The sequence below is a fragment of the Monodelphis domestica genome, chromosome 3 (genome assembly GCF_027887165.1).
Source record: "Monodelphis domestica isolate mMonDom1 chromosome 3, mMonDom1.pri, whole genome shotgun sequence".
Classification (NCBI taxonomy): Eukaryota; Metazoa; Chordata; class Mammalia; order Didelphimorphia; family Didelphidae; genus Monodelphis; species Monodelphis domestica.
The window spans coordinates 204,761,296-204,785,382 of record NC_077229.1 but is presented as its reverse complement, the minus strand read 5'-3'; the positions used below and the strand labels follow the sequence as shown (position 1 = coordinate 204,785,382).

At 35.9% G+C, this 24,087-nt stretch overlaps 1 protein-coding gene across 1 annotated transcript; it reads left to right on the top strand.

Moving 5' to 3' along the window:
- The first annotated feature begins 1,125 nt into the window (after window positions 1-1,125).
- On the top strand, window positions 1,126-11,319 carry GCM2 (glial cells missing transcription factor 2). Its single transcript, XM_001377360.4, has 5 exons — window positions 1,126-1,274; window positions 3,773-4,025; window positions 5,710-5,822; window positions 6,748-6,870; window positions 9,827-11,319. The coding sequence occupies exons 1-5, from the start codon at window positions 1,185-1,187 to the stop codon at window positions 10,712-10,714; spliced, it is 1,467 nt and encodes a 488-aa protein (XP_001377397.1). The 5' UTR covers window positions 1,126-1,184; the 3' UTR covers window positions 10,715-11,319.
- The last annotated feature ends 12,768 nt before the right edge of the window (window positions 11,320-24,087 follow it).

Here is a 24,087-nt window from a genome sequence, read left to right as displayed (position 1 = left end):
ATTGCATCAGAAATCACCTTGGATGTGGCTGCCAGCTGACCTGAGTTTAATATCTGTCTCTGCCACAAAGTAGCTCTGTAACTGTGGGCACTCACAGCTCTGGACTCGCTCTAAGAGAGTGGCTGGAACTGTATCATTGTAAAGTTTCCTTTCAGTTTGTGTGATTCTGTAACATGGACCAGAGTTCTCCACATATTTAGGCTTAAGCAAAGTGTCCATTTTAATAGCTAAGACGCATCTGGATCCCGCTACAATTTCTTCTATTGTTACTGAAATATTTTGTTTTTACATCATTTAATTCCTCGAGTATACAACCTTCCTCTTTTCCTCTCTCAACTAAGCTTTGAAATAAGGAATTAAAAAGGATGAAAAAAAGTTTAGAAAAACAATAAACATCTCAATCAAGTTTAACGTTATATGTAGAGCTCTATGCCCATTGTCCCCACCTCTACAAAGAAGGAAGGGATATTCTTTGAGGCCAGACTTGGTTACCCAAATACAATTTCCAAAGCTGTTACCACATAGCTTTTCAGTGGAAGGTAGTGGATTCCGGGACCATAGCTCTCTACCTATCTCAGGGGGCAAGACTTGGTTGGGAACCTTTCATAAAGTAGGAAACTTGCCTTCCACCGCTTGCACGCGCCATAGGTGCTCGCTGGTGTCCAGTTCCCCTCATCTTGGAGTGCCTGACTCCGGCTCCCTTTAGCCTTTCAGTTTGCGGAGTTCATTGGTCTGTGTCCAATGATCAGAATATCACTTCAGCAGTGAGAGGACACAGGAAGGGCGGAGGGAAGAAACTTTCCTAGCTTCCCAGTCTACAATAAAACTAGGAGGAGCCTCCGCTGACTGCTGGTGAAATGTGCGTGGTGTCCTATTCATCCTTGCAGCCAGTCCTCTTCAGCACCTAAGTCCTGGACTGGGGCACAGCTCAGGGAGACTGAGCTGTTCTCCATTTCCTTGGGAGATGCTTTCCCTTCTCCCCCCCTCACTAGCGTCTTTGATTTCTAAAACTTAGCTCTTTTTAATTTAATGGGGGGGGGGACCCTCTAACTTCCTTCTCACGGTGAAAATCATCATTGATTTTTTTTTTTGAATCTCAGTTTCCGAGGCCTCTGTGGGGGGTACTACCTTAATTCCCTTGAAGCGGAGGGGAAAAGTAAAGAAAGCGGAGAAAAGGGTCGAAAATGGCAACGGATGCCTTTGAGGAGATCGACTGCACATGCTCTTACGGGATGAAACTCAACTGGGACATCAATGATCCCAAAATGCCTCAAGTAAGTGAAAATTGTCTTGAGGAAGCTAGGTCTGTTGAGTTTGCTTAAGTTTCCCTTCAAAAGAAAGGCAAAAATGTACATTTATTTACCAACTATTTAGTTTTATATAATGGCTCCAAATTTAGGTCCAACTTCCATTCTTCATAAATACACCCCTCACTCTCTTGCAATAGAAAAAGATAGGGACTGTGTCCCTACAGTCAACAGGTTAACTTTCAGAATCTACCTTTTCTGTACACTTCTGAAGTGATTAGATTGAAACGGGAAAGAGAGAAAATGGAAATGCATCTCTGATCTCCACATACCAATTCTCCCAAAAGCTTCTCCCTAAAACTTGAGCCATTTTCATTTAATGAGGTTAATCTTAGAAAAAGAAAGCTTGTGCCTTTCTTGAAATGAGCAGGGAAGATTTTAAAGTCTGTTTCATATGGTTTACATGCTTTTAAGTTAAAATATAAGGTGTGACTGAAATGTGACCAATTTTATTTCAAATTTGCCAGTCTTTACATCAGAATCAAAAGTTCCATTGCAAAGGCATTACATTAGGAAGTCATTTGCCTCCTCTTTATTGTTAGGAGGGTTCAAAGCATTTTCATTGTTTCACTTTTCAAACTGCCCTCAAAGTTTGGAAATTATTCTTTTGAATACACCCAACCATGGCATATCTGCCTTCTTAGATTAGTGGATTTGAATTCTGTAAAGAACCATGTTGTTTCCCCTAAATTAAGTTTTTCAAAGGCAATAACTTTTTAATCTGGGGGACGGGGTATCTCTGGTGTCTAGTATAGTGTTAGACACTTAATAAAGGCTTACTGAATGATTGCTTAATTTTCAAACCAATCAAAAACCACCAGAATTCAATACTAGTGAATAAGGTAAGCAGAATGAGTAATGCAAATTTGGGTTTAAAAAAAGGTATAATTAAACAGCAGCTTAACTAACTTTTTTGTGTGATCCTTAAAAGTCTATAAAGACATTTTCAATATGTTAAATGAAGACATTGGACTAAATGGAACCTAATTTTATATATTTAGAAAATAACTATATCTTAGGAGAGTGGGAGGAGCTTTGTTCAGTTGAGTGATAAGCTTGTAATTGAGACCTAGAGTTTATAAAATATCATAAGATAAGAGAATTTAAAGTCAATTGGACATTAGAAATTAACCAATTTAATAATTTCACTTGGTGACATAAGGAAACTGATGCCCACAGAACCCCAACCTTGCCAATTCATAGAAAATGTGGAAAAGGAGAAAGAGCATTGTCCTGGGAGACAAGACAGCTAAATTGTAGCCCTGACTCTTTCATTAAATTGATGTGTAACCATTATCCTAACATACTGAATTTTTTATTGTACTAACTCAATTATATATTGTAGAGGATAGAGCTTGGAAGTAAAAAATTCAACTTCTCAACTCTGCTATTTACTACCTATGTGATCAGAGGAATTACCTGGTTTTCACTTTTGCTATTTATGAAATTAGATATTGGAGCAGAAGTTCTCTTCTAGCTCTAAATCCTATGAAAGGATCTAACTTTGATAGTCATCCAAAATAGACTTGAGTTCTCAAATGAATATAATAAGTTCTCTCTTTGGGTAAAAGAGAAAGCTACCATTGTCAATGAAATGATAATCAATAAAGTGCTTAACACAATGTCTGGCACAAAGTAAGTGTTATATAAATAAATGTTGGCTATTTCTTTTTTCTGTTTCTTAAATTGAGAATAGATGTAATATCTCCAGAGATAAAAAAAATGTCACTAAGTCTTTATAAAGAGATTTGGATTTTTATAAATGAGAATACAATATAAAGAAAATGAATCCACTTCTGAAATCCTTGTGCCATTTTGGATTTTGAACCTATTATCCATTTGGTTGTATAAAGAAATGTCTCTGTAATGGCAAGATTAGTTTTCCGCAACCAAATCCCCAAACTGCCACCCATAAAGTATTCTCTTCTCTCTATCCTGTGACCATCAAGCTAATCCTCAGCTCCAAGGACAACTGACTAATTATTCCATTGCCTAGGGTATGGTGTGTACTTCTCTCTTCAATTTAACCAGTACAAGCTCTGGGTTCAAAAGCTTTACTAAAAAATTCAGGTTATAAACATTTCTTTTTGGAGGAATCATGGTAGAGTAGAAAGAATGCTGACTCTGGAGTTAAGAATCCTGGGTTCAAATCCTGCCTTTGAAACCTTCTACTTTGTTTAACTTGGGATGAGTTATTTAACCTCTCTTTGTCTTAGTTTCTTCTTCTGTAAAATGAGAGAGTTGGACTAGAAGACCTCTGAGTATCTGTGAACTTATGATAAGTATGATACATGATATTTAAAGTTCTCGTACTGGTGATACAAGAGCGAGTCCCTGCCTTTAGGGATCTCATGTTCTCTTGGATTGAAGGAAAGACTTCTGTTGTTCAGTCCTTGGCTACTCTTCCTTACCTCATTCTCTTCTCCAATACCAAACTCCTATTATCCACTCCCCATGTCTTTCAGGAACCCAAACACTTTGATCACTTTAGGGAATGGCCAGATGGTTATGTGCGCTTCATCTACCAAGGAGATGAGAAGAATGCTCAGAGACATCTCAGTGGCTGGGCCATGCGGAACACCAACAACCACAATTGCCAGATCCTCAAGAAGTCTTGCCTTGGAGTGGTGGTGTGTGCTGGGAGCTGTTACCTACCAGATGGCTCAAGGCTGCAACTTCGCCCTGCCATTTGTGATAAAGCCAGGCAGAAGCAGCAAAGTAAGATGATTGGGGGAGGGGGGGGGAGAAACAGAGAGGAAGAGATGATTGTTGAAGGGCCCTTAGATATTTTCTTCTCTAACCCCCTTCATTTAACAGATGAGGAAACTGAGATTCAGTGGAGCTAAATGACTTACTAAAAGGTCACATAGGAGAACTACAAGTGAGACCTCATAGTAAAAGAAGTATTATGAAATCAATATTTTTGCATGGTGGTGAGAAGGAAATGGAGTGATATAAATGGATAAATGAAGTTATTTAAGATTTTTAAGCCTAGGATAAAGATTCACTTATTATGAAACCATTAGTATGGACAGACACAGTTGTTCTTAGGGAAAAACTGGATTAGATGAAGTTTGCCCTGTGTATCCTCTGACTTAAGAGAGTATCTCTCTCCATGTAGGAATATCTCCTTAGTGGTAGTAGGGGGACTGACTGCTCCACAGTTTTGCCCAAAACCATCTGTGTCTGCCCATGTTCATGATTTCACTAAATAATGAATGACCCTTTATCCCAGGGCTCAAATATCAAAACATCATCTCATTCTCATTCTCACCATCATGGAAAAATAATGATTTCAGAGAATACAAGGTCCCACTTTTCTTCCACCTTTTATTACTGGCACAGCTCTACTGTACTCAGAGCTTCTTCTGACTTCTACTCAGAAGTGAGAATTCTACTCACAAGAAATCTTCACCAGTGTGTAGAATAGGATAAAAAGTAAGGTGATTGTTATAATAAATCCCACCTACACTACTGTAGCCCAAATGTGGGAGTCAGCATTAGAGTTAAGGTTAAAGATTGGACATATCAAAGCCATGGAGCTTTAGAGCTAAGAGATGATCTAGTCCAACATTCTCATTTCATAGATGAGGAAATTATGGCCCAGAGAGCTGAAATGACTTGCTCAGGGTCAGACAGCAATAGCAGAGCCAGGACTGGAAGCCATATTTTCTGGTCCAGGGTTCTTCCCCCTACAGCATACTACCTTCATTTGTGCATTACCCTAGCTGTTTATAGTTTAACAAGTCAGTCCCACAGATACAATCCCAATGTCTCACCCCAAAGAAAAGAATCTTCAGTTGTGACAAGAGGTGAAAAGGATGTTATGGGGTGAGGAGGGAAGGAACAGTGCTCAAATTTCACTGTGTAAGTGACTGGAAAGACAGATTTCCAGAAGCCATGAAGGATATTCTGTCCTTTGTCTAAATAGCCTTATCATTTTGTACCTTCACTTCAGGTTTCCCAAGGGAACAAGTATAGAAGGAAAGTTGTGAAGGCGATGGTAAACTCTGAGTGTGGTCTACACAGAGGTGAATAGAAGGAAGGAGAGAACGAGTTTTACAGAGAAGGCAGCCACACAGATGGAGATAACAGAGCCCAGATTTTCTGACTTCTTCTGAATCTATTTTATGCTTGAGTCTTGGCTAATTAAATGGATAGACTCTTTAAAGAAGCATGGGAATTTGTTGCCATTGAGCCACAAGCAATGTGTGGTGGAATATTCTGGTGTGCTAAGCTATTTAGACAGAATGAATTAACTTGGTCTAACTGGTCAAGTGATCTAAGATAATAAACTGGATTTTGAAGTGTAACTATTATCTTCCCATTAGGTAGAGGGGTTTGTGGTGGTAGTGTTTTGATTGTAGACAATATCCACTAATATCTTCCCTTGATCTTGCAGAAAAAGCATGTCCCAATTGTAATTCAGCTTTAGAGTTGATACCTTGTCGAGGTCATAGTGGCTATCCAGTAACCAACTTCTGGAGGCTTGATGGCAAGGCAATATTTTTCCAGGTAAGATAATCTATGTTTTTTAAAATAAGAATTTAGACCATTTTTATAAGATCATAACTCCTGAGTGGGAAGAATCTTTGGAAGCTACCTAGTCCAAATCCCTCATCTTATAGGTAGGGAAACTAAGGCCCAGGGAAGTTAAATCATTTTCCCAAGGGTACACAGGTAGTGCTATACTAAGTGGAAGAAACTATTTGCCTTGACAAGTTTGAGCATCAAATATACCCAAAGACCTTACGATAGCAATTTCTTAAGCCCCTCCCTTCAGGGAGGTAGGGTCTTATCCTCAATTTTACAAGTGAAGTTTTTGAAAAATCAGAGAGGTTAAGTTTCTTTCTCAAGGTCACATAGCTAGTTAGTGACCAGTAGTCAAAGAAAGGAAAAATTTGAATCTAAATCTCTTGTTTCCTAGCATAGTGGGTTAAGTAGTATAGTGGTTAGAATATTGGGCCTCGAGTCAGGAAGACTTAATTTCAAATCCAGCCTCAGATATGAGCTATGTGACCCTGAGGAAATCACTTAAACTATTTGCCTCAGTTTCCCCAACTGTAAAATGAAGATATATTACAATGCCTTTTGTAGGGTTGATATGAGAATCAAATGAAATAATAAAAGTGTCTGGAACATAATGGGTGTTATATAAAGCTTTTTCTTATTTTCTGCCTATCTTTATGCTATGCCTAAATAGCCCTAAATGGTATTCTAAATTCCTCTAATATACATAGTTTATATGAAGTATCTTGTACCACATAGCTATACAATGATAGTACTTTCTGATAAAGAGAATACTTTTATATATCTCATAAACTTTTATGTATCTCATAAACTATTTTACTAAGTGGTTGTTCTTAAAAAGGTAGGATTATTATAATTGTTTAGCATCTTGTCTATCTGTGAATATATGCATGAGTTTGAACTGATGCAGGCCAAGGGAGTTCATGATCATCCAAGACCAGAAAGCAAATCTGAGACAGAAGCAAGAAGAAGTGCCATTAAGAGACAAATGTCATCTTACCAGGCTCAAAAAAAGAGGAACACTGAGTCACAGGTATTACTTTATGTTCATTAGGTACTTTAGAGTTTAAAAAGTGTAAATTTGTTTATTCATTAAACAGACTATACGCAAAGTACTAGGAAACATCCTGAAAAAATAAACTCCTCATTCTGCCCTTAGTGAGCTTCTGTATTTTCCATTTCACACTGACAAGAACCCAAAGATGTTGGTAAAGTTCTATTTGTTATTTATATTCATTTAGAATTTTAAGTTCCTTGAGAACAGAAACTTGCACTTTGGACTTCCAATCCCCAGCACATTTTACCATGCATGAAACACAGTGGTTATTTAACTAATGATTGTTGATTGATTGATTGAGACAAGGAAAAATGAGGAGAAGAAAGAATCTGAGAGTACTGTCTTTTTAAATCTTAGAACAAAAAAAATGAGCTATTATATACTTTACAGATTCTTTTGTATTATTGGCTTAAGGACTAGATAAAGATTTTCTGGTAATTCAACCCAAGAAATTTATTTTCTAAAGACAGTTTCAGGGTGTGCCTAATGTTGCTTTGAACACTGGCATAGGCATTGTGTTGGAATGTGAGTCAAGGGATATGGGTTTAGATCCCTGCTTTGCTGTGTGGCCTTTTGCAAATCACTCATCTTCTTTTGTCTCCATTTCCTTATTTTACAAATAAGGAGGTTGAACCAGATGACCCCATAGTAAAATGGAAAGAACACTGGTTTTAAAATCAGAAGTTTGGTGTTCCAATCCTGCCTGTGTAACTACTTGTGTGACTTTGGACAAGTCACTGGTACTCAGGCTCCTCATCTATAAAATGACGGGGTTGGACTAGATGATCTCTTAGCTCTTTTTCAGCCCTATTCTATGATCCTCAGATCTAATCAATTGTAGGAAGCACAGAAGCCTTGGGGATAATACTGAAGAAGAGGAAGACACCCATCCTCACCCCATTCAGCCCCAACTGTATTGCTGCTTCCAGTACTTTTTCTAGTGACCACAATTACCCTCAATCCATAGAGCCTATGGCTTTCTTTTCTTTTTGTGCTTAGTATAATGCCTGACATACCATGAATATTAATTCATTAACCTAGGGGTTGGTTCCTCCAACTAAACCATTATCTACCAAAATTCACCATAGAGGGTCAGAGTTACAGGGTAATTTAGAGAACTACCCTTTAAATAATGGATCTAAGGAACATAATTGTCCCACATGATGCGATGTAGTCATAATAGAGAAAACCAGATTACCCATCATAACTCCTCAAAGGTCATCTAGGATGGATACTGGCACTCTTCCCCATGATACATGAAATCAACCTCTTATCCAGCTTTTCCCTGAAAATCTCTCTTTTCTGCTTTCTCCACACACTTCTATCACAATGTGAGAGAAAACTACCTCTTTCCCACACACATGTGTGCTTGTTAAATCTTAAAATTAACTTAAGGACTAGATAAAAGTCATTTAGTACCATTGGAAATGGAAATTTAATTAATATTTTTAGTTAGTCATAGAGATATGGTAAGAGTTCAGATTCAGATAATCAGCCTATTTTGTCCTCATCATGTACAATGCACTGGAGAGGATACAAAAGTAAAAGACCTTTTAAAAATGTTTGTAGCTTGCCTCATTAATGGAAAAGACAAGCTATAAAGTATATGATATAATCAGTAAACAATTTAAGTACTGAACTCTGAAGTTCTGTTCACCAATAAAATAAAAATTTGGAAAAGGGAATGCTTAGTGTGTTCTTGAGCAGCTTGCAAAAGGAGGAAATATTACCCCTGTCCCATGTGTGTGTGACAATGAGATTGGCTGAATTGGTATAGAGGTAAGTGGTGGGGAGATGATGATGTGCATTAAGCTGTACATAGGAAATAAGGTTGGATAAAATTCTAGCTCTAGATGGAGGAGAGAACCTTAAAAGCCACCTAATCTAATCCCCCTCCCTTTATAATTAAAGAAACTGTGGTAGCAAGAAGTTAAGTGACTTTCCCTGAGATCATGTAGGGAGGTGAGATGGGTTACTTCTTGAAGAACTGGAAAATCAGGTAGAGAAATTTAGACTTGATATGACAGGCTAAACAAAGTTACTCCAGGTGCTTGATGAGAAATGATGTGGAAAAGGCAATGTTGGGGAATATTGAGCTGGCAGCACTGTGGCAAGAGACTAGAAGTATGGTGGGAATTACACAGGCAAGAGATCAGGAAGGCTAAACCTGGCAAGGGCAAGATAGCAATGGAATTAAGAGGTCACCCCAAACATATGACACAAAATGTGATTGCCATTACTGGGGATTCTCCAAGACTTGCATCTATCAAAGGGGCTGTGATTAGGGTAGGATCACATTAGGACTTGAAAAACAAATTATTTTAGAGCATCTAAAAGGCATTTTAAAAGAAATTTTTAAATAGATTAAATGATTCTGAGCTACCTTCAATCAGGAAATAATAAAAATAGCTAATATTAATACAGTGTTTACTATGTATACTGATAAGCACTTTGTATACTATTTGTTCTCAACTTGAGTTCTAGTTCTATCTATCCCATCCCTAGTCTCCCTACTGAGCTATCCCCAGCACTTAGCACAATGTCTAGCATATAGTAAGCATCTGATAAATGTTTGTTGAATGACTTACTTTTTGGAGATAGTATTTTAAAATGTTCTTCCAGTGAAATTTCTGAAGTCTGCTTTTTCTCCAGGTCACAGGAGCTAACAACAATATTGTTGATATGGAACTAAGTATAATTTCCATGAAAGCATAAATATAGAGGATAATGAGGCTTGCATGATAGTCTATTTGAAAGATACATTATTTATTTCAGAATGTTTTTCTGCCAGTCAGATTGTTCTTCCAATCCTTTGCTAGTTTTCCTAATAAGAGAAGTAAACTGGGATAAAACTGGCATGGGTTATTGCTTTCATTGCATGTAAACTATATAAATATTTTAATTATTCATTTGCTTTTGCTTCATTTTTCAGATTGAACAGTATCAAGATAGCAGTGGCCACTTCCTAAATACATTGTCCAGCTCAGAAAACCTAGAAAGCTTTGGTATATTTACAGATACCAGCTTCCCTATTCCAGCTCAGCCTTATTCTTCCTTTCAAAAATCTGATCCTTACAAAGCTACCTTTGACCAAACCTGCTTTCAAGATGACATAATTCCTCCCTTTCAAAAATGTCCAAATCCTAGAATCTATATGCCTAGGCCAACTTGTGGCTATGAATTTGCAGTCCCCAATTACATAAACTCTAGCCCATATCCCAACCTCTACAAAGATCCCAGTAAAAAACATAGTGACACGGATTGGACTTATCTCAATGGATTGCAGTATAATGTCAATTCCTTTAGTGTCCATGACCGGAACTTGGATGTCTCCAGTAAACATCACAGAAGGAAAGCAATTCTTGGGAAAACTGACTGTGGGGAGAGGAATAATCATGGACAGTTCCAGGCTTCTACCACTCACCCTTATTATAATTCGGAATATTCCTGTGCTTACCTACAGAGTCCCTCACCAGCAGCTCCTGCTCTACAGACAGTGATCACCACCACCACTAAAGTATCCTATCAGGCCTATAAATCACCTATTGCAAAATATAACAACAATGTATGTGATGTGAAAAACCTTCAGAGCTGTAACCATATGTCAGATCGAACCCCGAGGACCATCTATCCAGAGACCAAGATTCAAGATGACTGTCAAGAGGGCAAATCCACTTTGACATATATTGAGGAACCAATTCCAACCAAGGGAGAAAGAGCAGAAGAAGCTTGGGATGTGTATCGATGTGGGCTAGCCCCAGGAAACAATTATTCAGATCAAGTAGGTCAACTATTTAGATATGAGAATGAGGACTTCTGATGGATAATCAGAAGTTCAGCAAAACTGATTTGTTCTGAGAGCATAACCACACATTTTGAAAATGATGATTGCAATATTTTTGGGATCCATGATTCCACTGGTGCAGACATTCCCTCCTGCTTTGACATAAATTATAACCCATGCCTTAATAGATTGTTTCAGAAATTGCTGAGACAAAATTTTCCATGATTTTGTAGCCAGTCATCTGATCTGATGGCAAATCTTTTTGGATTTAAAAAGACTTGCCCCTGGAAGATAGTCATTCAGTCCAGATCCATCCTCAAAGTCAAGGGATATTGGAAAGAGTGTTGGACTTGACTTAGCAGAGAATTGGGTTAAAATCCTAACTCAGTCACATTTTAGCCAATATAGATAATCAAACCAAAATGACAAAGATGATAAACAATAAGGGTATAAATCAAAGATAATTAATGGAGGACCTTAGAGCAGAACCCAAACCTTTGGACTCTATCTTATGCTTCTTCTAGAAGATAGCATTGGGTCAATTGCATATAATCTCATTTTTCATTTCTACAGATGATATGTGACTTTAAGAAGATTATTTGTATATATGTGATATCTACATATACAGAACATTTACTGAGCAGAACACTATTGTATGACCACTTTAGAAACATTGATTTTGTTTGGTTAGGAAAAATGCTATTTAGATTTTCAAATGAAGATAAATATAAAAATTAATGATGTTTTAAATAGCAAAAGTCGAACTGTGATTTGTTGATTGATATTATATTAAAATGTATTTCTCTGGGTGTCATTTAAAAATCAAAATAGATATTTATTTTTCATTTCCCAAGAATATCACCCTTCCTTTGCTATCATTCTAAATGAAATTTGTTATTTTTTGACAAAAGTAATATATTTAAATCAGCATATCAGAAACTTTTGATTGCTTCATGATAAAAGAAGAAATGGAAGTTCACATTAGCACATTTTATACAAGACTACATTGAATAGATTAGAAATTCATTTCCCAACATTTAGTTGGTGATGTTTGGTATAACTAGATAGCCAGCCTCAAAATGTTGTTTCCAAAGCTAAGAACTAAACTGAAGGAGGAAATAGACCATTTTGACCTTTTGAGGGAAACACACACAGACATACATAACCTTTTTAGTATCATGCATATGTACCATAGTCTGAAATAATTCAGAAAATATTATATTCTAAAAGTTGGGGGAATAGAATATCAAATTCATTGAATCACAGAATTTAAAAGTTATAAAGGACCTAGATCCAGTATTTACACCAAAGGAATCCCACACTGGACACATGATTGTCCAGTCTTTGCCTGAAGACTACTAAGAAGAGAGTAGTTCCCAGGGGAGCCTATTCTATGTTGGAACAGCTATAATTCTTTGACAGTTTATTTTCCTTATATCAAGTTTTAAAAAAACATTAACATATTAAGGAACTATTTTCTGTTTAGCTGGCAGTTTCCTTTTTAAAATTAAATTTTCTCTATTCTGAACGTAAACATCAAACAAAATATATACAAATTAGAACGGAAGCGGATCATACATGTACTGTGAATCCCTCATCATATATAGCTTTGCTTTTCAAGTATAATAAATTCCATATATAACTTTCAAAGCTAGCCTGTTCATCTGAGATTGTTATACCTGTAATCATACCTATAATCCAAGTTTAGCTTGCCACATTTTTTATGTAGCACTTGGTGCTTATAAATATTTAATTTATTTGATGATGTACATTACTGAGTACCTACTATGAATGAGTATTGGGCTAGACACTGAAGATACAAAGATGAAAATTTTTTGTCATACATATCATGGAGTTTGCTTTCTAATTTGGTGAGAAAATGAGTAGAAATGAGGATACACAAATATATAATTTCAGAAATGAACAAATAAGAGGTCAGAGTGGAATAGGAACTTCTGAGTAAGAAAGGATACTTCTAATGGGGGAGGGATCTGGAAAGGAGAATGAAAAGGATGTTAAATGGTGAAGAAGGGTATGAAGAGGAAAGAAACTATTCTTGATATGGCAGAAGTTGTATTCCAAAGCATGGAGCTTAAAGAGGGTAAGATTAATTAAGGGAACAGTATTTGGCTGGGGTATGATAAGGAGTTTTCATTGGGAAATTTAATCAGAAAACTTTTTTTTTAGAGAGACAGGATAGTTATCTTTTTTTTTATTCAAAAATATTTTATTTTCCCAGTTGCATGTAATAACAATTTTCATCATATGTTTTCCAAAATTATATGGTCCATATACATATATAGATATTCAACAAACATTTATTAAGCACCTACAATATGCCAGGCACTGTTCTAAGAGGGGCAAAAAGAGGCAAAAGACAGTGCCTGCCCTCAAGAAGCTTATAATGTAGTGGGGCAGAGAAATATAAACATATATATGTGTGCATATATATATATATATATATATATATAAAGCAAGTTACATATAGGATAAATAGAAAATAATTGGCAGTGGGAACACACTAGAATTAAGAAGGGTTGGGGGAGTATTTCAGCGAAAGATCCCTGTGATATGAGTTCCGAAAGGTAGCAAACTAGGATGTCACCAGACTGTGAAAACTCTGAATATCAGGATAAGGAATCTGTATTATATCTGATAGGCAAAGGAGAGAGAATGAAGGTTTTGGGCAAGAGAGTATCTTGGTAAGAGCTGTGAACTAGGAAGATTATTTTGCCAGCTCTTTGAAGGATTGGTTGAACACAGTAGAAAATAAAGGCAAGGAGAACTTAAAAAGCCATTTTGTTGTGATGGAATACTACTGTTCCATAAGAAACAATGAGCAGATTAATTTTTCTTAACTTGAAAAGAACTACATGAGATAATGAAGAGTAAAATGAGTAGAACCAAGAGAACATTATATACAGCTACAAATTTAATATTTAAAAATTAACTCGTGAATGTTCACCTCCAGAGAATGAACTGAGAAATGGAAACACAAAATACATAATCTATATATTTTGCTAGATAATCCCTTCTGTGAAAAGAGGAGGGAAGGACTAAATAAAATAATTAAAGGGAGGGGAGTTATTATGATAGTCTACTTAAGAAGTGATGAGGTCCTAGCTATGTGACCCTGGGTGAGTCACTTAACCCCCATTACTTAGCCCTTACCACCCTTCTGAACTGTAACTAAGATGCAGTATTGATTCTAAGACAGAAGGCAAGCTTTGTAAAAGAATAATAAGTGACGAGTTCAGGGGCAGTTAGGTATAGTGGATTGACAGCTAAACCTAGAGGTGGGAGGCCCTGGGTTCAAATATGACCTCAGATACTTTCTGATCCTGGGCAAGTCATTTACCCCAATTGCCCAGTCCTTACCACCCTTCTGGCTTGGAATCAGTATATAGTACTGACCCTAAGAAGGAAAATAAGGGTTTAAAATTTTTAAAAAGTGATCAGGGCCTGAAGTAGGGTGGTAACTGTATGAATAGAAAGGAAATGTTAAATGGGAGGGAAACTACAGAGCTCAGATCAATAGGGAGAGGTAGGGCTATTATCCCTATTTTACAGATAAGGAAACCGAGGCAGATAGCAGTAAAGTGTCTTGCCCAGGTGTACATAGCTTGTAAATGTGTCTAGATTTGAAAGTCTTCTTGACTCCAAGCTCAGCACTATTCACTACACACCTCCCTGCCTCATAAATAGGAACTATTAGCTGAGAAGATGTGAAATGTGAAGGAGGAAAAAAAAGAGCTGAGGATGAGCCCTTTATGACCCAACTCCCTGAAATTCGATAATTAATATAACCTAAATGTCTGATCCTTGGGTGATTTTGAGGAGCAAAAAAGGGGAGATGTATAATGTATAGGACATGTAATAGGACATAGTAGGAATGAGATTATTTTTCATCCTCAGGAGGAAAAACAGAGAGAAAAAATCTCTATTCAAAGTTCAAGTGAAATATTGCTGTCTGAATATTTTTCTCTAAAAGGTACAAATGTACTGATAGCTAGGACCCCAACTGCTACTAGGGACATAAGCTGAAGGCCTCCCTGTTTATTTATATTTCTGCAGCATTTGGTTAAAAACATGTGCTCAGAGAAATACAGACACCAAGGGAAAGTATCTCTTTCTTTCCTATATCAGCGTTTGCTTTTCCATTAATCGTACATTATATTTTTTTTCAGTCTTGCCTCAAACAGTTGAAATGCATACAGTACATTAAGTTTGCATAAAGCTTTGTCTCCGAAACCCTACTCATTGTTATCTGCTCCTTTGGAAAGAGGTACTCTCCCATCCTCAGCCACATGTGGCTCCAGTTTCAGATGGACCAGAAGAGCCCTATTGAATAAAAGTGCCACCTCTATCAAGGACAATCTATACAGAAGAGAGAACTTGCCTTTTCCTATATCTTTTAATGGCAAAAGCTTTAAAAGTTCTATTTAAAAATTAATTCTGAAGAGAACTGGATTGTTTGTCTCAGAATAGAGGTCTTTCCATAAACCACCTGAGTTCCTTCTCTAATAACTTGTTTATATCCTAAGTCCCCAACAAACAGCACAGTATTGCTTTTTTAAAGGTCCTTTATGATTCCTGCCAAAATTAATAGGAAAAGCCCTTAGTATGAGTTTGCCCAGAACTGCAAGGTAAAAATTAATTAAATCATCTAATCTGGGGAGAAAACTAATTTGTTAGGAATTGTTGGTTGTGTGACTCTGGGCAAGATACTTTGTGTCTCTGGGTCTCCACTCTAACTTCCTCCACTCTAAAATGAGGGGGCTGGACTTTAGGACCTCTAAGCTCCATTGTGGCTTTAAATCTAAGACCTCATGTTACCTTTTGTGCATTACTATCTTAGCAAGAACATTACTTCCTATAAAAGTTGTTATACTTGGATAGACATTTTTCTAAACGTATAAGCTTGTTTGTATTTTTTGGTCTTGTTTGTCTTAGGGGATACATATGCAAAGATTTTGGAAAATACATATCAAAAGATCCTGAGTCCAGAACCCTTGAAAGGTTCAATTCTTCCCCTGGATTCTTCTTTATGGTTGAAGAAGGTACTTGTTCCAGAGGATTCTGACAATGAGGGATCTTGGTCAGTAATCAGTCAGGAGACTTTAAATGAAGATCATCAGCCAGCCTAGTAGTACCGACCAAGCAGATCAAAGCTATTAAACCTGATGCAGTGTTATGTGTGACCCTTGTCCATGTCCTCCTGGAAATTCTCCATAAGGCTGGGAGCTTTTCTCTAAATCTCTTGCCATCATGTAGATACCAAAGGAGCATGTTGACTGTCCATCAGTCCATCCAAGGAATATGGACCTCCTTCCCACTCTCATGACATAGTCATCTTGTCCCCCCCCTTCAATCATATACCTTTCCAGTATTATGCTTAAAAACCACTTACTTGCATAGTTCTTCTCAGTGATAGGTTGTAGCCTATGTAGGCTATAAAGTATAACTTAAGTAACTTCAGTATTCAATTTTTAAATGTCTCTTTATAGCTTTATATCCTTTGCATGTAATCTCATTAGATATTCAGTATTATAGTGATAAGTTATAACTGTAGACTTTATAAGTAAATTCCCAGTTGTTGATTGACTGTGCATGAAAATCAATAATTATGATAAAATAATAAGAAAAATTCCATACTACTTTGCCAAAGGGAGTTTGTGCAAGCCCTTGGCATCATGGAATATATCCAGGAGTTCTGAAGACTTCAGATTCATATTATTTCACTTGCTTTGAAGCTACAGAATGACCTTGGCCATGCTTATTATCACCATATATAGGACAAGTGTTTATGTCATTTGCCTTAGAGAAATAAATACAACAAATCTGACTTTTTTGAAGAAGGGAATTCAGCTGCCAGACCTTCTTCAATGGGAATTACAGCTGCCCACTCTTCAGAAAAACAAAAGTTGCTCTTCTTTTGAGAGAAGACCATATCTCTCCCCAACTCTTTCTGAGGGGGATTTGTGCAATATGACTCTTTTGCATAAAGTAAAAATATCTTGGAATATGATTGTGATGGAATACTACTGTGTCATCAGAAGTAATGAGGAAGATTAATTTTTTTAAAACCTGGAAAGAACTACAAGGGATAATGAGCAGCATAATGAGTAGAAAGAAGAGAACATTAGCTATAGAATTAATATTGGAAGAATAAAAATTGTAAATGTTATCTCCCAATTGTGAACTGAAAGGTAAAAACATCATGTAACACATAATATATATTTCTTAATTTATATTAACATGTCAGTCTCCTAGATGATATTTTCTATGATGTGGGGAGGTTGGAAAGGAGCTGGGACTTTTATGGGTGGGACTTATTATATAGATATGAAGAAAAATAATTTAAACACATAAAAGATTTATGGTTTCATTTATGTTCAATCTTTTTTCTTTGTATGTGGAAATGCTTGTTTTATTCAATTTTGTAAATTTTGGAAGAAAAGAAAAAAATTAAGTGTATATATCTGTAAAGCTGCAAAGTTCAGAGTCTTAGGCCATGCTGAGTGTGTCTGGAAACCCTGATTTATGTGACTTGCACATTCACAATAAAGTCAGTTTTCCCAGATGATTGCTCTCAGTATTTTTCTTTTACAAAACTCACTATATGGGAATACTCTTTGGGAGAGCCACAACTTTAAACTGTTGGAGAAAAATCAGAACAGTCCCAATTCTTTGATAATAAATTTTATTATTTTTATTCAAGTGAATTTTAAGCAGGTCTCTAATTTACTGAGGTTTTTATTGAGGATACTTTATTAAGGCCACTAATGTAGTTATGATGACGGCATATTTAAATACTGCTTTACAATTCACACACTTGCCTCACATAGTCGTTGGGGAGGATCAAATGAGAAAATATATGTTAAGTTTTACAAACCATAAAGTGCTATATAAATGTTAGCAGTTATTGATGATAACCACAATAATGATATCGATAAACTAAAGTTTATGTTAATTTAGGATTCCCCTATCGGAAATGTGCTATTAATTTCAATACTTAGACAAACAGCAAGAATCATAGAACATCACATACAAGTAAATATTTTTAATTGAATAAAATTAAATTGAAGTACCAGTTGATTTTATTGGCAATAAGTACTACAGAAGTACAGGGTATGGAAAGATCACCAAGGGCTCAAATGACAATATAAATCAAAGGACACACACTATCTTATTTATATAGAAGAGTTGACCTGTGCTTTGTAGACAAGGTAGCATTCAGAGAGACAGTGAAGAAGCACTTAATATTCTGCCAAAGCAGACTACATTGCCACATAACCATTTCATGCATGTAAAACTTGTTTTTTCTAATTAAAATATTAGTTCTAGAAAGATGAGGATCTCTTCTTTCTTTTAGGTTCCCCATAGTATCATGCATATAGAAAACACTCTAAGAATTGCTCATCAAATTAATTTGTAATATCTAAAAGGAGCTTACCCTTATTTCTTCATTAAGTGAGGTGTTTACATGTCCTCTTTTTGAAACTCTTTTCTTCCCTAAAATAATTTTCACCTATTCCTTTGGTTAAGCTGCTTCAATAACTAACAGCTCATTTTTCAGTAGCTATATTAAGGCTTATACAGAATTTTCCTTAAAATAATGCCATAAAATATGTGGTAAAACTAGTATTCAAAACAGATATTCAATAAAGTGTTAGAAATGTCAACAGTAGAACTTTAATCAGAAAGAGAAATTGAAGGAATGAACATAGGCAAAAAGAAAATAAAATCTTTTTTTTGAAGATGATATAATGGTTTGCTTAGAGAATCCTAGAGAGTCAACTAAAAAAGCAATTGAAACAATAATTTTATCAAAGTTACAACATACAAAATAAACCCTTACAAATCCATCAGCCTTTCTGTATGAAACCAACAAAATTCAGTAAAAAGAGATAAATTTAATTTAAAATAGCCACCAACAAAACAAAATACTTGTGTCCTACATGTCAAGAAACATATAGGAAAAATATGAATGTAATAACAAAATATTATTTACACAAATAAATATAAATCTAATAATTGAATAAATGTTAATTTCATGGATAGGCTGAGATAATATAATTAAAATAAACATGCTTCAAAAATAATTTACTTATGCAGGGATATATCAATCAGTTTGCCAAATGATTATTTTATAGAGCTAGAAAAAATAATAAAATTCATCTGCAAGGACAAAATGTCAAGAATACCAAGGAAATTTTTTTAAGTAGGAACATAACCCATAAGTACCAGATCTCAAACTGTCCTACAAAGCTGAAATTGTTAAAAAATAATTTTGGTTCTGGATAGAAACAGAAGCTGATCAATTAGATATCCAATATATAGTAGCAAATTAGCATGATAGTCAAGTGTTTGATAAATTCAAAAATCACAGATATTGGAGAATGAACTTGGTATTCAACAAAAACTGTTTGGAAAACTGGAAAGTAATCTGGAAGAAACCAGCTTTAGACCAATATATCATACTAAATGCCAAAAGATGCTTCAAATGGATGATTTAAACATTTAGTGACATTTTTTAAAAAATGAGAAGAGAACAGAGGAAATTACCAGTAAGATCTGTGGGCAAGGGAAAAGTTCATTACCAAACAAGGTTCAGAGTAGGCAAATTGGACAATTTTGGTTGCATAAAATGTTAACGTTTTTGCACAAGCAAAATAAATGCAGCTAAGCTTTTTGTGATGGTAAAAAAAAATTGGAAAATGAAGGAATGTCCTTAGATTGGGGAATGGCTGAGTAAATTGTGGTATATGATGGTGATAGAATAGTATTGTGCTGATGAACTGCTTGATTTCTATATGACCTGGAACAACCTGTATGAACTGATGCAAAATGAAATGAGCAGAACCAGGAGAATGTTATACACAGTAACTGAAACATTGTGAGCCAATCAAATGTGATTGACTTTGCTATTAAAAACAATACAATAATCCAGGAGAATTCTGAGGAATTTATGAGAAAGAATGCTGTACACATCTAGAAAAAGATATGTGTAAGTAGAAATCCAGAGGAAAACATATGATTTATCACTTGTTTATATGGGTGTATGATTTGGGGTTTGGGTTTTAAAAGATTACTCTATTACAAAAATGAATAATATGGAACTGGGTTTTGAGTGATAATATATGTATGACCCAGTGGAATTGCTTGTTAACCCTGGGAATGGGGAGGGAAACAACAAGAATCATGTAAACATGGAAAAAATTAAAAATTAGAAAAAATAAATGTAGCTAAAATTAGAAGAGAAACAAAATACCAAGGAGGGAAACCTTGCAGCAAATTTTTCTCATAGAGATCTTATTTCTAGTATGTTTCAAGAACTGAGGTAAATTCATAAGAATTAGAGCCATTCTCTAATTGATAAATGGTCAACAAGATAATGAATAGGCAGTTATCAGCAGATTTTAGTAGAAATTCAAGTTATCAATAGCCATATGAAAAAAGCTGCTCTAAATGCTAATAATTTGAGAAATGCACATAAAAATAGTGCTGAGGTATCACCTTATAATCATCATATTGACAAAGTTGAAAAAAAAAGAATAAAAGAAAATGACAAATTCTGGTGGGGTTGTGGGAAAACAGATATATTATTGCCCTGTTGGTGATATGAACTGGTTTAGCCATTCTGGAAAAACAATTTGTAACTATGCCCAAAAAGCTGTTAAACTTTATATTCCCCTTTGACCCAGCAATATTACTATGAGGTCAAAGAAAGAGGAAAAAGTTCCACAAGTGCAAAATTATAGCACTGCTTTTTGTAGTGGCAAAAAACTGGAAATTGAGAGGCTTTCCAGCAATTGGAGAATAGCTAACCATGAATCTGTTGGAATACTGCTGTGCCTCTTATTTGAAGTTAATTTCCTCATATAAAAAAGAAAGGGGTAGGCCTAGATGAGCTCTATGATTCCACAAGCTCTGACATTCTGTGACTCTCTATAAAGAAATAATGAAGGGGATGGTTTCAGAGAAACCTGGAAAAACTTTTATATATTGGTGCTATAAGAAAAAATAATAATGGCAAACTACACAAAATATAGATAGAAAAACTATTCAATATAGGTTCAAAACTTTTCAAAACTGTTTAACTCGCCAATCAGATTCAAACTGTTTGGATACTTTTGATAGATGTAATCAAAAGTATCCTCAGTGATGAAGTAAAGCTCAAATGTGAACTTCCCTTCAGGGCCAGGAGCAAGGATGCTAAAGAGACTCTTATTATAGACATAAAGTATTCATTGAAATATATAAAGATAAATAATGGATTTCTAATTCTAAGGCAGTGGTTCCCAACCTTTCTAATGCCGTGACCCCGCAGTACAGTTCCTTGTGTTGCAATGACCCCAAACCAAAAAATTATTTTGGTGGCTGCTTCAAAACTGTAATTTTGCTACAGTTATGATTTGGAATGTAAATACCTGATATGCATTATGTAGGTTTTTTTTTTAGGGTTTTTTTTTGGTCTTCTCAGAGTTAAACAATCTATAAAAAAAACAATAGATATTCAATAGTGTTTCCCAAGTTGGGAAAGGAAAACACTAAGTTCCTTCAGGTCTTTCCCTCAAACAGAGAGAGAGGCAAAGATGTTACCTCCTCCAGCCCTGAGAGTCTCTGAGAGTGTGTCTCTGCCAACTGCCAGAGAGAGTAATTGACAGAGAAAAAGGGTTATAACTGTCACATCTGAAATTAACACGCTCTCTCAGCTCTGCTTCAAACTCCAGTTCTTTTCTCAAGCAGCCACTTTACTTCTTATCCCTAAACTAACAAAACAATAATTATTTTCTAATATCATCCTTACAGGGCAAAGTGACAAGCAGAACTAGGAGAACAATTTACATAATAACAACATTATCATAAAGACAAACAACTCTGATAGACTTTGAAACTCCAGTTAGCACAATAACCATAATTCCAGAGGACTAAATGATGAACTGTGATCCTCCAGAGAGAAGTACTAGACTCAGAGTAAAAACTGAAACTTTTTTTATCCATATCCATTTTGGATCATGGATTGGGATCATGACTAATATGGGAATTTATTTCGCTTGCTTGATATCAAGCGAAATAAATTCCCATATTAGTCTCCCTCGCTCTCACCCCATATTAGAGAACATCACTATTTCCACACATGCTCACATATATATATATATATACACACACACACATACATATATATGCAAAACCATATTGTGCATATTTCTACCTATCATTTCTTTCTCTTGAGGTAGACAATATCATCCTCATATTTCCTTTGCAGATTATTTGAATATTCATATTAGCTTAGTCAATTCAGTTATCCTTCAAATGATATTGCTATTACTACATTCTATTTGTTTCATGCTTCATTATTTTGTGTCTTTCCATTTAAAAGAAAATCTGCTTGCTCTATTTCTTACACTAAACTATACATATTTATAATAAATTTTGGTTTTCTTGTTTTCTCAGAGGGTAGGGAAGGTGAGAGAAGAATTAACTGAATTTTTTTTTTTTTAAACCCTTACCTTCCATCTTGGAGTCAATACTGTGTACTGGCTCCAAGGCAGAAGAGTGGTAAGGGCTAGGCAATGGGGGTCAAGTGACTTGCCCAGGGTCACACAGCTAGGAAGTGGCTGAGGTCAGATTTGAACCTAGGACCTCCCATCTCTAGGACTGGCTCTCAATCCACTGAGCTACCCAGCTTCCCCCAATTAACTGAATTTTTAAAAAGAAACATATAGCATTAAGCAGGACTTTAGAGGTCATCTGATCCAAGATCTTCATTTTATTTACAGAGAAACTGAGACCTAGAGAATGACTGTTCACAAGTATACATGTAGTAAGTTACAAAGCTAGGATTTGATCTCAACAACGGCGATGCCAAATTTAGCCATTCAAGTTCAGAACTCTTACCATGCTGCCCTATAGGTAAAGAAATCGAGGCTCAGGGACTTTAAGTAATTTGCCTATAGGCTAACAAACAGCAGGTAAGTGAGGAAAAAAAATGAAAAGGAATTGAGAATTGCATGTCACTTTAGAAATATGTTTGTATCTTTCAAGCACATTAACAAAGAATGTTTACCATTGACTGTCAACAGAAAGTGGCGCTGGCCCAGCTTAGCCTGTGTAAAATGAGAAGGACAATAGTTTGGCCAAGGTTTGCCCCAGTCTCTTTCTGTATTTCATTTTTTCATTGGGTGTTCCTTTTCCATTCCATTTCCCTCCTGGTTCATGACCAGTGCTGATATGTATGCCTTAAAAAATATAATAAAGCACTAGTTGAGAAATTCACATAATGAACTGGCAGAGGAGAAGAAGGAAAAAAAGAAAAGAGCTAGAATTTAAAATGGTGTTTTAGATTGCACCGCAGACAATTGGAAAATGGGCAAACAAACTGTGGCATATAAACATAATGGAATCTTACTGTTCCATAAGAAATTATGAAAGATGATTTCAGAGAATCTTGAGTTATATGAAATAATGCAGAGAAAAATTAGCTGAATGAAAGAACAAGGATAGTAACAATGTAAAAGGAAACAACTTTGAAAAATGTAGTAATTCTAATCAATTCAATGACAAGCTATGTCTCCAGGGGGTCTATGATGAAGCATGTTGTCCACTTCCAGACAGGAAGCCGATAGGCACAAGGTGCAGAAAGAGACATATAATTTTGAACATGGTTATTGTGTTTGTCTATTCTTTTTTGTTACAAGAGTTTTTCTTTCTTTTCCTCAATTTTTAATTGGAGAGGAGATTATAGTGGACAGAGGTTAACAAAGGAGAGACAGACAGACAGAAACAGAGAAAGAAGGAGGAGGAGGAGGGAGAAGGAAGAGAAGGAGGAGGTGGAGGAGAGGAAGAGGAAAAGAAAGAGGAGGAATGGGGTAGATAGCTTTAAATTTTTTTTAAGTTACATGAATGAATGAATAAATTAATTAACTAAGTTAATTAATTTAATTTCTTTTAATTTTAAAATGAATGGGGAAATGAAGCCTGCCATGGTGCTCAGCCTTGATATCCACTATTGCTACCGGGATCCCAGAAAAGGAGTGGTAATATGACCTCTCCCAAATCATCCTGTGAAGGTTCTTAAGGCATGGGGGATGAAAAAACATCGTGGAACAGGCCACAGGGATGGCTACATCCAGGACAAAGTCACTGGAGTCAAAGGGAAGTTCTGAACATGACTGAGTATCCTGGATGAAATGCTAAGGAGGTGGGATCGTCCTCTCTTTGGCTTGACCAGTAGCCTCTTGCAGGCCTACTGGAAAACAGGAGTCTTCAGAAGGAGTTTCATGGATACTGTTGCCACTGGATTCTCCCCCTAGAAGGCACTCATCTTCTTGTTCCCTGGTTTTCCATGCTGAAGCCAAGGCATCCTTGACTGAGGCCACAGGAGACAAGGGCTAGGCCAGTGC

Coding starts and splice junctions, on each gene's coding strand:
- GCM2 (XM_001377360.4), top strand. CDS start 1,185: ATGGCAACGGATGCCTTTGAGGAGATCGACTGCACATGCTCTTACGGG. Junction 4,026..5,709: donor AGCCAGGCAGAAGCAGCAAA/GTAAGATGATTG, acceptor TTGATCTTGCAG/AAAAAGCATGTCCCAATTGT. Junction 5,823..6,747: donor GCAAGGCAATATTTTTCCAG/GTAAGATAATCT, acceptor GAACTGATGCAG/GCCAAGGGAGTTCATGATCA.